The 12,637-nt window shown below is 38.6% G+C and overlaps 1 protein-coding gene across 3 annotated transcripts in view; it reads left to right on the top strand.

Moving 5' to 3' along the window:
* Boll (boule RNA binding protein) overlaps positions 1–12,637 on the top strand; it is a 125,828-nt gene that overhangs the window by 13,707 nt on the left and 99,484 nt on the right. For all 3 annotated transcript variants that reach the window (XR_015047024.1, XM_085837405.1, XM_085837408.1), the window contains exons 5-6: positions 1,613–1,688; positions 7,366–7,493. Coding sequence is in view for 2 of the 3 variants with exons in the window: in XM_085837405.1 (XP_085693531.1) it covers positions 1,613–1,688; positions 7,366–7,493 (204 nt within the window). In the remaining variant the exon portion in view is untranslated. The remainder of the gene's footprint in view (positions 1–1,612; positions 1,689–7,365; positions 7,494–12,637) is intronic.

Below are 12,637 nucleotides of genomic sequence, written 5' to 3'. Positions count from 1 at the left end.
CATAGCTTTTTAAAATTCCTTAGACACACTACAAATGTAGACTACTAGGATAAGATTACCTGAGATTATTTCTTTCCTTTGAAATACTTTTCATAACCCAAGAACTTTCATTAATAGAATGGATAGAGCCTGTAGTTTATTTTGATACCTTTTAACTTATAGCAAGTATAACATTTAACCTTTTTAAAAGAAAGTAATTTAATTATATATTATTAAGATCATACATAGTCAATTCTTATCCATAGTAGTTTTATATTCTGTAAAGTCACCATAAATACTGAATAAGGGAATACTGAACTTCTGGTGTTCCTAGTTGAAGAAGGACCAAAAGTTCCTCTAGTCACAATATCATTGCTACCAGTAAATCAACATATAACCTGGTTTTATGTGCTTATATTTAAAGAAATTATGTTAGCAATAATTTGTATTATCATAAAGACCTGAGAGAGAGTATTTAAAAGTGTTAAGATTATTTTAGCTCATGATTTCACAGGTTTCAGCTCATAGCTGGCTGATTCTGATGCTGTGGGTCTTGCGCAAGGCATAACATTCCTCATTAGTGAGTAGTCAGGAAGCAGAGAAAGGCTAAGGAAGAGACCCAACGATAAGCTGTAGTTCTCAAGAGCATATGTCTTATGACTTTTATTTCCTCCAACTAAGCGTTACCTTTAGATTTTCCACCATTTCCCAATAATGCTATCAAATTATTGACTCCAAAGTAATCTGTTAACTCAGATCCCTTTTCATCGGATCAACCCCTATGGTTGGATCTGTCAGTTGACTTTATTGGAAGAAAGGTGGACACTTCATATCCAAGCCATAATAGACATTATTTTTAATAATTGTTGAATCATTAACATTAGATTCATGGCCAATAGCACTATATCCATACTTGAATTATAAGCATGGCAACATGTTTTCTCCATAAAGCATTTGTCAACCTTCTTGTACTTAGGAATACTAGCTAATGCTTCAACACCTGGAAGCGATTTTATTTTTTTTAAAAAAGCATATAATGTGAAAAGAATATCTAAAGGAATATGATTAAAATATCATAGCTAGAGCAAGAATAAAATCAACTTTGATCTTACCTGACTACTTGTGTGTTGGACTACTCACATTTTCTGTTCATGTCTACTAGTAACCTTGAAATAACTACAAATAGTGGTTCAGAAATTGCAAATAAATTTTAGAGAATATATAAGTTACAAATACACAATCAGCAAGTAATGATGAATACTAAATACTACATCATCTGGATTCATAGATGTAGAACCAAGATGAAGATAGATTATTTGAACCTAGGAACCATCATTTTTTAGACTGGGGATGTAGCTCAATTTGTAGCATACTAATTTCCAATACCACTTGCCACAGGCAATGTGGCAAGTGCCTATAATCACAACACTTGAGAGATAGAGGGAAAAGGATCAGAAGTTCACAGTCATAAGATAACATATCCAGTTTGAAGCCATTCTGTGATCCATAAAACTATTTTTAAAAGAAGAAGAAAAAAAAAGTCATACAATGTCTGCCAATTTCATACTGGGTTTTGTCACTGATTTTTACAAATCATTGTGTCAAAATGACTGATTTTTTCCCTTTATTTTAGGCTGAAAAACTTAATTATAAGGATAAGAAACTCAACATTGGTCCAGCAATAAGAAAACAACAAGTAGGGATTCCTCGTATGTATTGAGAACTAATGGACTTTTGTAATATTTTGCATAGTCCTTTTATGAAATATTAGACTCCTATAGACCTTTTATTAAAATATCCTCTTTCTTTTATGTAATAAATTTATTTTGGCAAATGTGGTGCTTATATAAAACTTCTTACCAAAAATTAATATTCTTTAGTTTGAGGGTGTAGGGGAAATATACCTGAACAATATTAAGTATATTCTACTAACAAAATTTTAGAAGAAAAATCTTTTAATTAGCAAAGTACTGTGTATCATGATAGCATTTTCTTTTTGTTGAAAATTCATACAGTATATTCATATAGTATATTCACTTTTTACCCTCCCCACATCCTTCCCACCCACCCAACTCCATACCTCCTCTCTCTCTCTCTCTCTCTCTCTCCCCTCCCCCATGCACACACACGCACACACACACCAGGCAATTAAAAACAATTTTAAGACTTTTTTAAAAAGTGAAAAAGCACCAGACACACAGGAATAAAACTTACTAAAACAGTCAGAAACAATAATATATAAGCAAAAGACAGTATTTTTTAATGCCCCAACAAATTAATATGAGAACAAAAAGCATCTACAAAATACCATTGAGTTCATTTTGCATTGGCTATCTACTTCTGGGCATGAGGCCTACTCAGTGAAATGCCACTAGAGAAAACAAACTTTTCCTTTATAAGCAATTGTCAATTGCAAATAGCTTCTGGTTAGGGATGGAAACTCATGTCTACTTCCTCCCTTCAGCCTTTGTGTATGCTACTACTGTCTCTCTGGATTCATATGTAGGTCAGTCTTGTTGTATCTAACACTGTTTCCTTGGTGTCAGTCCATCCCACCTGTTTCTTTGAATCATATGCCTCCTCTTCCACATAGCTCCTTGAGCCCTGATGTCAGCAGAAGGGGTGTTGATGAAGACATCCCATTTAAGATGTTCCAAAAGTATTCCAAAGTTTGTCACTCTCTGTTCATCACCCAGTTGTGGGTCTCTGAATTATTATCCATCTCCTTCAGGAGGAATGGACACTTCTGATGATGACTGAGTGAGGAACTGAATCTAGGGGTATAGGAGAGTGTCATTAGGAATCATTTTATTGCTATGTTACATTACCAGAACAGTAGTAGCATTTGATTTTTCCCTAGGCCCATGTCCTATTTAGCCACTACCTCAGCAATGTCAGGCATAGGCTCCATCTTGTGGAGTGGCCCTTAAATATTGTCAGATAGTGGGTGATTACTCTCACAGCATTTGTGCCACTATTATACTAGTGTATCATGCAGACAGTTTACTCTTGTAGATGGCAGGATTTCTAGCTGGGTTAGCATAGAGTACCTTCCAGTACTACAAACACCAGTCAATACTGGTGAAGGTTCTGGTTAGGCACCAGCTCAATTTTTCCATGTTCAATAAAATATTTAAATATTGTATTCAGAACTAGGACCTTACCATCAATTTTCAAGAGCAACCAATCACCTTGGCAATAGCTTGGGTTGTTCGAAGGTCTCCATGGGGCTCCTTTGGCCAACAACTCAATTAGATGTAACCCATTTCTGGCCCTGTAGATTTTATTTGATGGCTAGAGATCTCTAGTTGGGACATCATCTCTCCATTTATCTGGTTACTCCATTTAGATTTCTTGTATAAATGTATTTTAAGAAGCTTCTATAGTAGTAGGTTTACATAGGACCCCTCAAATGACCATTAGTGTTGCTGTCCCCCTACATACTCTTTTCCTTACTACACTCTTCCCTATACCCTCTCTATTTAATCTTTCCATTTCAGTCTTTCCCCAGACCCCCACCCCTCTCTATAACTATATAGTCTATCTTTCTAGGAGGATCTTCCAAGCCCCCGATTCCCTGTACCTTACTCTAAACCTAAGGGTGATTATAGAGACTGTATCATACCTATTTAAAGTCGTAAAGCTACCCTCCATACACAAGAGAATACATACTATGTTTCTCTTTGGCAGTCTTGGTTGCCTTACTCAGGATGATTTTTTTTTAACCTGCAAATGTCATGATTTTTTTTTAACCTGCAAATCTCATGATTTATTTTAACATGTATAAATAACCCATTATGTTCTTGTAACCACATTTTCTTTATCCATTTATTGTTTGGTAGAAAACTAGGCTCTATCCAATTTTTGGCTATTATGAATATAGCAGCCATGAGCATGGATGAAGTAGTGTCTCTGTAGCAGGATGTAGGGTCCTTTGTGTATAGCGAACAGTAGTGTAATGGAATCATAAGATAGATCTATGCCCAACTTCCTTGGAACCCACCATTCTGATTTTCTATATAACTTTGCATTCCCACTAGCAACGAATGACTGTTCCCTTATCACATCCTCACAGCAGAGCTATCAGCTATTTATCTTAGCCATTCTAATAGGTGTAAAATGAAATCCCAAAGTAATTTTTATTTGCATTTCCCTTATGACTGAGGATGTTGAACATTTCTTTAAGTGTTTTTCAATCATTTGTGTTTTATCTTTTGAAAATTCTATTTAGTTCTGAACCCCATTTATTTATTTATTTATTTTAATTAGGTATTTTCTTCATTTACATTTCAAATGCTCTCCCCAAAGTCCCCCCAGGCCCTCCCCCCCCCACTCCCTTACCCACCCACTCCCACTTCTTGGCCCTGGCGTTCCCCCGTACTGAGGCATACAAAGTTTGCAAGACCAAGGGGCCTCTCTTCCCAATGATGGCCGACTGGGCCATCTTCTTCTACATATGCAGCTAGAGACACAAGCTCCGAGGGTACTGGTTAGTTCTTATTGTTGTTCCATCTATAGTGTTGCAGACCCCTTTAGCTCCTTGGGTACTTTCTCTAGCTCCTCCATTGGGGACCCTGTGATCCATCCAATAGATAACTGTGAGTATCCACTTTTGTGTTTGCCAAGCCCCGGCATAGCCTCATAAAAGACACCTATATCAGGGTCACATGCTCCACTATGTTCATAGCAGCCCTATTTATAATAGCCAGAAGCTGGAAAGAACCCAGATGCCCCTCAACAGAGGAATGGATACAGAAAATGTGGTACATTTACACAATGGAGTACTATTCAGCTATTTAAAAAATGAATTTATGAAATTCCTAGGCAAATGGATGGACCTGGAGGGTATCATCCTGAGTGAGGTAACCCAATCAAAAAAGAACTCACATGATATGTACTCACTTATAAGTGGATATTATCCCAGAAACTTAGAATACCCAAGATACAATTTGCAAAACACATGAAACTCAAGAAGAACAATGACCAAAGTGTGGACACTTTGCCCCTTCTTAGAATTGTGAACAAAACACCCATGGAAGGAGTTACAGAGACAAAGTTTGGAGCTGTGATGAAAGGATGGACCATCTAGAGCCTGCCATATCCAGGGATCCATCCCATAATCAGCCTCCAAACGCTGCCACCATTGCATACACCAGCAAAATTTTGCTGAACCCCTTTTTTTAATTGAATGTTTTCTTGGTATCCAGTTTTTTTTAGTTCTTTCTATATTTTAGATATCAACCCTCTATGTGATAACATTTTCAGATATAATGTTTACTTCTCTGAACCTTCTATTTCTCCCACATTTCTCTGCCATCTCCCCCATTTTACCCCAGTAGCATCTTAGCTGTTTTCATGTCATATGTTCCTGTTCCTCAGTTCTCAGCACCTCTTCTTCCCTTCTCACAGACCCCTTTCTGTTTATATGTCCCACATGCACACCCCCCCCATATCTAAACATTTAAAGCTGGAATAACTGTAAGAGAGGGGACAACCATTATTTGTCTTTCTGAATCTGGTTTATCTAATGTATAGCATTTTCCATATTTCATATATTTTCCTGAATTTTCCATAATTTCATTTTCTTTATAGCTGAATAAGATTCTTCTATGTATTTGTACCCACATTTCACTATCCATTCATCTGTTGATGGATATCTTGGCTGATTACTTTTCCTTGCTGTTGTAAGTAGAACAGCAATAAAAACCCAGCTATTTCACCTTGAAAAAAAATCACTTAAAATAGCTAAAGAAATTTAGAATTACCAAATTAAAAGGTTTGTGATCTCCTGAGAGGCTCTGTCAGATCCTGACCAATACAGATGCGGATTCTTGCAGCCAACCATTGGACTGAGCACAGGAATCCCAATGGGGGAGTTAGGTGTAGGACTGAAGGAGCTGAAGAGGCCTTACCTGGAATCAGTGGGAGGGGAGACCCTTGGTCCTGTGAAGGCTTGATGCCCCAGTATAGGGAAATGCTAGGGCAGTGAGGCAGGAGTATAGGAGGCATGGGGGAGAGCACCCTCATAGAAGCAGGGGGTAAGGGGGGATGGGATAGGGGGTTTGCAGAGGGGAAACTAGGAAAGGGGATAACATTTGAAATGTAAACACATAAAATATCCAATAAAAAATTAAAATAAAATAAAGGGTTTGTGATTATAAAATCATTTTAAATTAATCAAAGTAGAAGTATAGAAAGTAAAAATATAGAACTAATAACAAAAAACTAACTGCATGATATGTTTTTTAATCAAACAAATGTGTCCTAGTTATCAGAGGAAACAAAGCTTTGGTATTAGATAAATTATGTGTATGCCTTCCTCAGATTTCTATAATCCTTTGACTTTTTAAAAAAACTTTTTATATTAAGCACCTCTGTAGTTTTGCTTATTAAAGAAAATTTTCACATTTGTTGCTAATTTTATCTTTCCTTAACCATATCATATGTCTACTGGGATGATAAAATATTAATTTTGACCTTGACTCAGCATTTATTAACGTAGTTATTACAAAATGTATTATTGACTGAAAAGATATCTCAGTAAAGTGCTTGCCAAAAGAATGAGGACTTGAATCGGGTCCTTTATAATCCACGTAAAAACCAAGGCCTGGCAGTGTGTGCCTGGAATCTCAGAGCCATGGGGCTTGCTGGCAGGCCGTCTCACTGAATCAGTGAGCTCCATGGTGTTGAGAGACCATCCCTAAAATTCAGTAGAGAATGATTGGCTGCTCTTCCAGAGGAACTGTGTTCAACTACCAGCTCTCACAGGGCAGCTCACAACTGCCTGCGACTCTAGTTCTAGGGGCTCTGACGCCCTTGCACAGACACACATCAAGGCAAAAACACCAATCAGTGCTCAAAAAAATTAAAGTGTTTCAATTTTATAATTTATATTTCTAAAAATATAATTAATAATGATATAGTTAATAAGAATAATATGAATTGTTTCATTAGACTGCTATTAGAATCTGAATTGGAGCTGGGCGGTGATGGCACATGCCTTTAATCCCAGCACTTGGGAGGCAGAGGCAGGCGGATTTCTGAGTTGGAGGCCAGCCTGGTCTACAAAGTAGAACTGGACATCCAGGGCTACACAGAAAAACCCTGTCTCGAAAAACCAAAAAAAAAAAGAATCTGAATTGGAGAGCTTTTAATATTTACTTACCTTGATTTTTACTTAATCCTTATAATCTAATAAAAGTTCTGAGGTATTAATTTTAAAAATGTATTCTTCAAAGGTGTTGTAATACATCGAGTTTAAATATTCTACTTTTTACTGAACCCATGTTGAAACCTTAAAATAGTTTTCCAAAATGTGTTCAGAAATTACACGTTCATAAAATTAAATTAAACATTTCCGTCCTTATCCTTTATTATTTGCCTTAGGTTCTAGTCTCATGCCAGCGGCTGGAACAATGTATCTGACCACTTCAACTGGGTACCCTTACACTTACCATAATGGCGTTGCTTATTTTCATACTCCAGAAGTAACTTCTGTCCCACCATCTTGGCCTGTAAGTGATTCTCAGTTTAGAAGAGTTACTACCAAATATTTTTAAGATACTTTTATTCTTATGTATTTGATGAACTTTTTCACATTTACTTATTGTGTGTGTCACCACTGACTGTGGAGGGCAGAGTACAATTTGCAAGCATTGGTTCTCTCCGTCCACCATTGGGCCTGTGAACCTTTATCCACTAAGCCATCTCACAGGCCCTGACTCTGAAATATTTAAAACACAAGCAAATAAATATATCTATATCACTGCTATCCACATTTAACAAATGTTAATACTTTGCCATATTAATTGAAGTTATTTAAAAAGAAGAAATAAAATATGGCAAATCCATGTAAAATCTCCTAATTTCCATTCTTTTACCCTTCCTTCCTTCAGAATTTCTTCTTCCTTTGTATGTTCTTACTACAAATATATCTGCCAGTAAGCAATATAGGTAACCCCTTGGGTAGTCTTTAAACACTGTATAAATAATCTGTATTTTAACTAGGATATTATATCTTGAGAGTTAAACTATTGGTCCTTTAAATAATACTCTATGATACATAATCATTTTTATATTCCAATATTCATAGACATTTTTAACTTTTTCTACAGTCAAGGCTATATGGAATAGCCAGATCTTGTATGTAAGCTCTTTTAGGACAATGGTTTTCAAGGATTTTGCTTACATCCCTCTAGATTACTTATGGAAAGTTATGAATATATTCACTTATATTTAGATGTCACAGATATGTCATATATTTTAGATTTGCTATAAGTATATCTTTATAAATACTTTGTACCTGTATATTTGCCTTTATTTCAATAACTGAAAATATCCACTTAAAAGTTTAGTTAGTTGACTAAGTAAACAAAATTAGTTGCCTAATGAACTCAATGAAGCACTACTAGAATATTCTGACTTTATTGTTAAACTGAAATACATAAATTAATATGTACCCATATTAATGGGATCCACATATTAATTTGTTTGTTCATTGGATGAAATAAGGTACTATTTTACCTTTAATATTTGTTATACACATTCCTTTTGCTTTGTTTGTTCTTATTTTTTCATGACATTGACTTCTTTTTTTTTTACTTTTTTTAAATTTTTTTTCACAATTTTTTATTATGTATTTTCCTCAATTACATTTCCAATGCTATCCCAAAAGTACCCCATACTCCCCCCACCCACTTCCCTACCCACCCATTCCCATTCTTTTGGCCCTGGGATTCCCCTGTATTGGGGCATATAAAGTTTGCAAGTCCAATGGGCCTCTATTTCCAGTGATGGCCGACTAGGTAATCTTTCGATACATATGCAGCTAGAGACAAGAGCTCCGGGATACTGGTTAGTTCATCATGTTGTTCCCCCTATAGGAATGCATATCCCTTTAACTCCTTGGGTACTTTCTCTAGCTTCTCCATTGGGAGCCCTGGGATCCATCCAATAGCTGACGGTGAGCATCCACTTCTGTGTTTGCTAGGCCCCGGCATAGTCTCACAAGAGACAGCTATATCTGGGTCCTTTCAGCAAAATCTTGCTAGTGTATGCAATGGTGTCAGCATTTGGAAGTTTGGAAGCTGATTATGGGATGGATCCCTGGATATGGCAGTCTCTAGATGGTCCATCCTTTCATCACAGCTCCAAACTTTGTCTGTGTAACTCCTTCCATGGGTGTTTTGTTCCCAATTCTAAGAAGGGGCATAGTGTCCACACTTTGGTCTTCATTCTTCTTGAGTTTCATGCGCTTAGCAAATTGTATCTTATATCTTGGGTATCCTAAGTTTTGGGCTAATATCCACTTATCAGTGAATACATATTGTGTGAGTTCCTTTGTGATTGTGTTACCTCACTCAGGATGATGCCCTCCAGGTCCATCCATTTGCCTAGGAATTTCATAAATTCGTTCTTTTTAATAGCTGAGTAGTACTCCATTGTGTAAATGTACCATAATTTCTGTATCCATTCCTCTGTTGAGGGGCATCTGGGTTCTTTCCAGCTTCTGGCTATTATAAATAGGGCTGCTATGAACATAGTGGAGCATGTGTCCTTCTTACCGGTTGGGACATCTTCTGGATATATGCCCAGGAGAGGTATTGCTGGATCCTCCGGTAGTACTATGTCCAATTTTCTGAGGAACCGCCAGACTGATTTCCAGAGTGGTTGTACAAGCTTGCAATCCCACCAACAATGGAGGAGTGTTCCTCTTTCTCCACATCCTCGCCAGCATCTGCTGTCACCTGAATTTTTGATCTTAGCCATTCTGACTGGTGTGAGGTGGAATCTCAGGGTTGTTTTGATTTGCATTTCCCTGATGAATAAGGATGTTGAACATTTTTTCAGGTGCTTCTCTGCCATTCAGTATTCCTCAGGTGAGAATTCTTTGTTCAGTTCTGAGCCCCATTTTTTAATGGGGTTATTTGATTTTCTGGAGTCCACCTTCTTGAGTTCTTTATATATATTGGATATTAGTCCCTTATCTGATTTAGGATAGGTGAAGATCCTTTCCCAATCTGTTGGTGGTTTTTTTGTCTTATTGATGGTGTCTTTTGCCTTGCAGAAGCTCTGCAGTTTCATGAGGTCCCACTTGTCAATTCTCGATCTTACAGCACAAGCCATTGCTGTTCTATTCAAGAATTTTTCTCCTGTGCCCATATCTTCAAGGCTTTTCCCCACTTTCTCCTCTATAAGTTTCAGTGTCTCTGGTTTTATGTGAAGTTCCTTGATCCACTTAGATTTGACCTTAGTACAAGGAGGTAGGAATGGATCAATTCGCATTCTTCTACATGATAACAACCAGTTGTGCCAGCACCATTTGTTGAAAATGCTGTCTTTCTTCCACTGGATGGTTTTAGCTCCCTTGTCGAAGATCAAGTGACCTTAGGTGTGTGGCTTCATTTCTGGGTCTTCAATTCTATTCCATTTGTCTACTTGTCTGTCACTATACCAGTACCATGCAGTGACATTGACTTCTTTAATTGTTTATTTCATGCCTGGATTTTTTTTCACCCCAAAGCAAAGCATTACAGCAAGGTCTCTAGTGAGTAAGAGGCATGCCCTTTTAAGAAAAGAATGATGACACCCGCCACAGGATCTTAAGACTTCTGGTGAGTGGAACACAGCTTCTGCTCCAATCCAATTGCGCGCAGGAACTTAGACTGCATTAGTTAGGGAAGCAGAAACCGGCCTGAGTAGGGCCACAGGCCTCATCCGACCGGACCAGCACCGGGGTAGCCAGAGCGCAGGGTCGGCTGACACCCGCCAGCTACCCACGACCCCCGCCACAGGATTTTGAGACTGCTGGTGAGTGGAACACAGCTTCTGCTCCAGTCCAATCACGCGGGACCTGAGACTGCTCTGGTTGGGGAGGCAGAAACCCGGACTGAGTAGGGTCACAAGCCTCTTCCGGTCAGAAAAGCACCGGTGTAGCTAGGGCGCAGGGTCGGCTGACACTCGCCAGCTACCCACAACACCCGCCACAGGATCTTAAGACTTCTGGTGAGTGGAACACAGCTTCTGCTCCAAACCAATTGCGCGCAGGACCTGAGACTGCATTAGTTAGGGAAGCAGAAACCGGCCTGAGTAGGGCCACAGGCCTCATCCAGCCGGACCAGCACAGGGGTAGCTAGAGCGCAGGATCGGCTGACACCCGCCAGCTACCCACGACCCCCGCCACAGGATTTTGAGACTGCTGGTGAGTGGAACACAGCTTCTGCTCCAGTCCAATTGTGCGCGGGACCTCAGACTGCATTAGTTAGGGAAGCAGAAAACCGGCCTGAGTAGGACCACAGGCCTCTTCCAGCTGGACCAGCACCGGGGTACCGCCAGCTACCCATGACCCCCGCCACAGGATTTTGAGACTGCTGGTGAGTGGAACACAGCTTCTGCTCCAATCTTTAAACAGTGACAACGACAACAACTAACCCCAGAGATTACCAGATGGCGAAAGGTAAACGTAATAATCTTACTAACAGAAACCAAGACCACTCACCATCATCAGAACCAACCCAGCACTCCCACTTCACCCAGTGCAGGGCACCCCAACACACCGGAAAAGCTAGACACGGATCTAAAAGCATATCTCCTGATGATGGTAGAGGACTTCAAGAAGGAATTTAATAACACACTTAAAGAAATACAGGAGAACACTGCTAAACAGGTAGAAGACATTAAAGAGGAAGCACAAAAATCCCTTAAAGAATTGCAGGAGAACACTGCTAAAGAGTTACAAATCCTTAAAGAAAAACAGGATAACCTAATCAAACAGGTAGAAGTCCTTAATGAAAAACAGGAAAACACATCCAAACAGATGATGGAAATGAACAAAACCATACTAGACCTAAAAAGGGAAGTAGACACAATAAAGAAAACCCAAAATGAGGCAACACTGGAGATAGAAACCCTAGGAAAGAAATCTGGAACCATAGATACGAGCATCAGCAACAGAATACAAGAGATGGAAGAGAGAATCTCAGGTGCAGAAGATCCATAGAGAACATCGGCACAACAATCAAGGAAAATGTAAAATGCAAAAAGATCATAACTCAAAACATCCAAGAAATGCAGGACACAATGAGAAGACCAAACCTATGGATAATAGGAGTGGATGAGAATGAAGATTTTCAACTCAAAGGACCAGCAAACATCGTCAACAAAATTATAGAAGAAAACTTCCCAAATCTAAAGAAAGAGATGCCCATGAACATACAAGAAGCCTACAGAACTCCAAATAGATTGGACCAGAAAAGAAATACCTCCCGACACATAATAATCAGAACAACAAATGCTCTAAATAAAGATAGAATACTAAAAGCAGTAAGAGAAAAAGGCCAAGTAACATATAAAGGCAAGCCTATCAGAATTACACCAGATTTTTCACCAGAGACTATGAAAGCCAAAAGATCCTGGACGGATGTTATACAGACACTAAAAGAACACAAATTCCAGGCCAGGCTACTATACCCAGCCAAACTCTCAATTAACATAGATGGAGAAACCAAAGTATTCCACGACAAAACCAAATTCACACACTATCTCTCCACGAATCCAGCCCTTCAAAGGATAATAACAGAAAAAAACCAATACAAGGACAGGAACCACGCCCTAGAAACAACAAGAAGGTAATCCCTCAACAAACCTAAAAGAAGACAGC

Source organism: Mus caroli, unplaced genomic scaffold (assembly GCF_978045245.1).
Source record: "Mus caroli unplaced genomic scaffold, Mus_caroli_1 scaffold_1, whole genome shotgun sequence".
NCBI classification, from domain to species: domain Eukaryota; kingdom Metazoa; phylum Chordata; class Mammalia; order Rodentia; family Muridae; genus Mus; species Mus caroli.
Note: the sequence above shows the minus strand (reverse complement) of the source record. Positions and strands in the feature narration are given on the sequence as shown.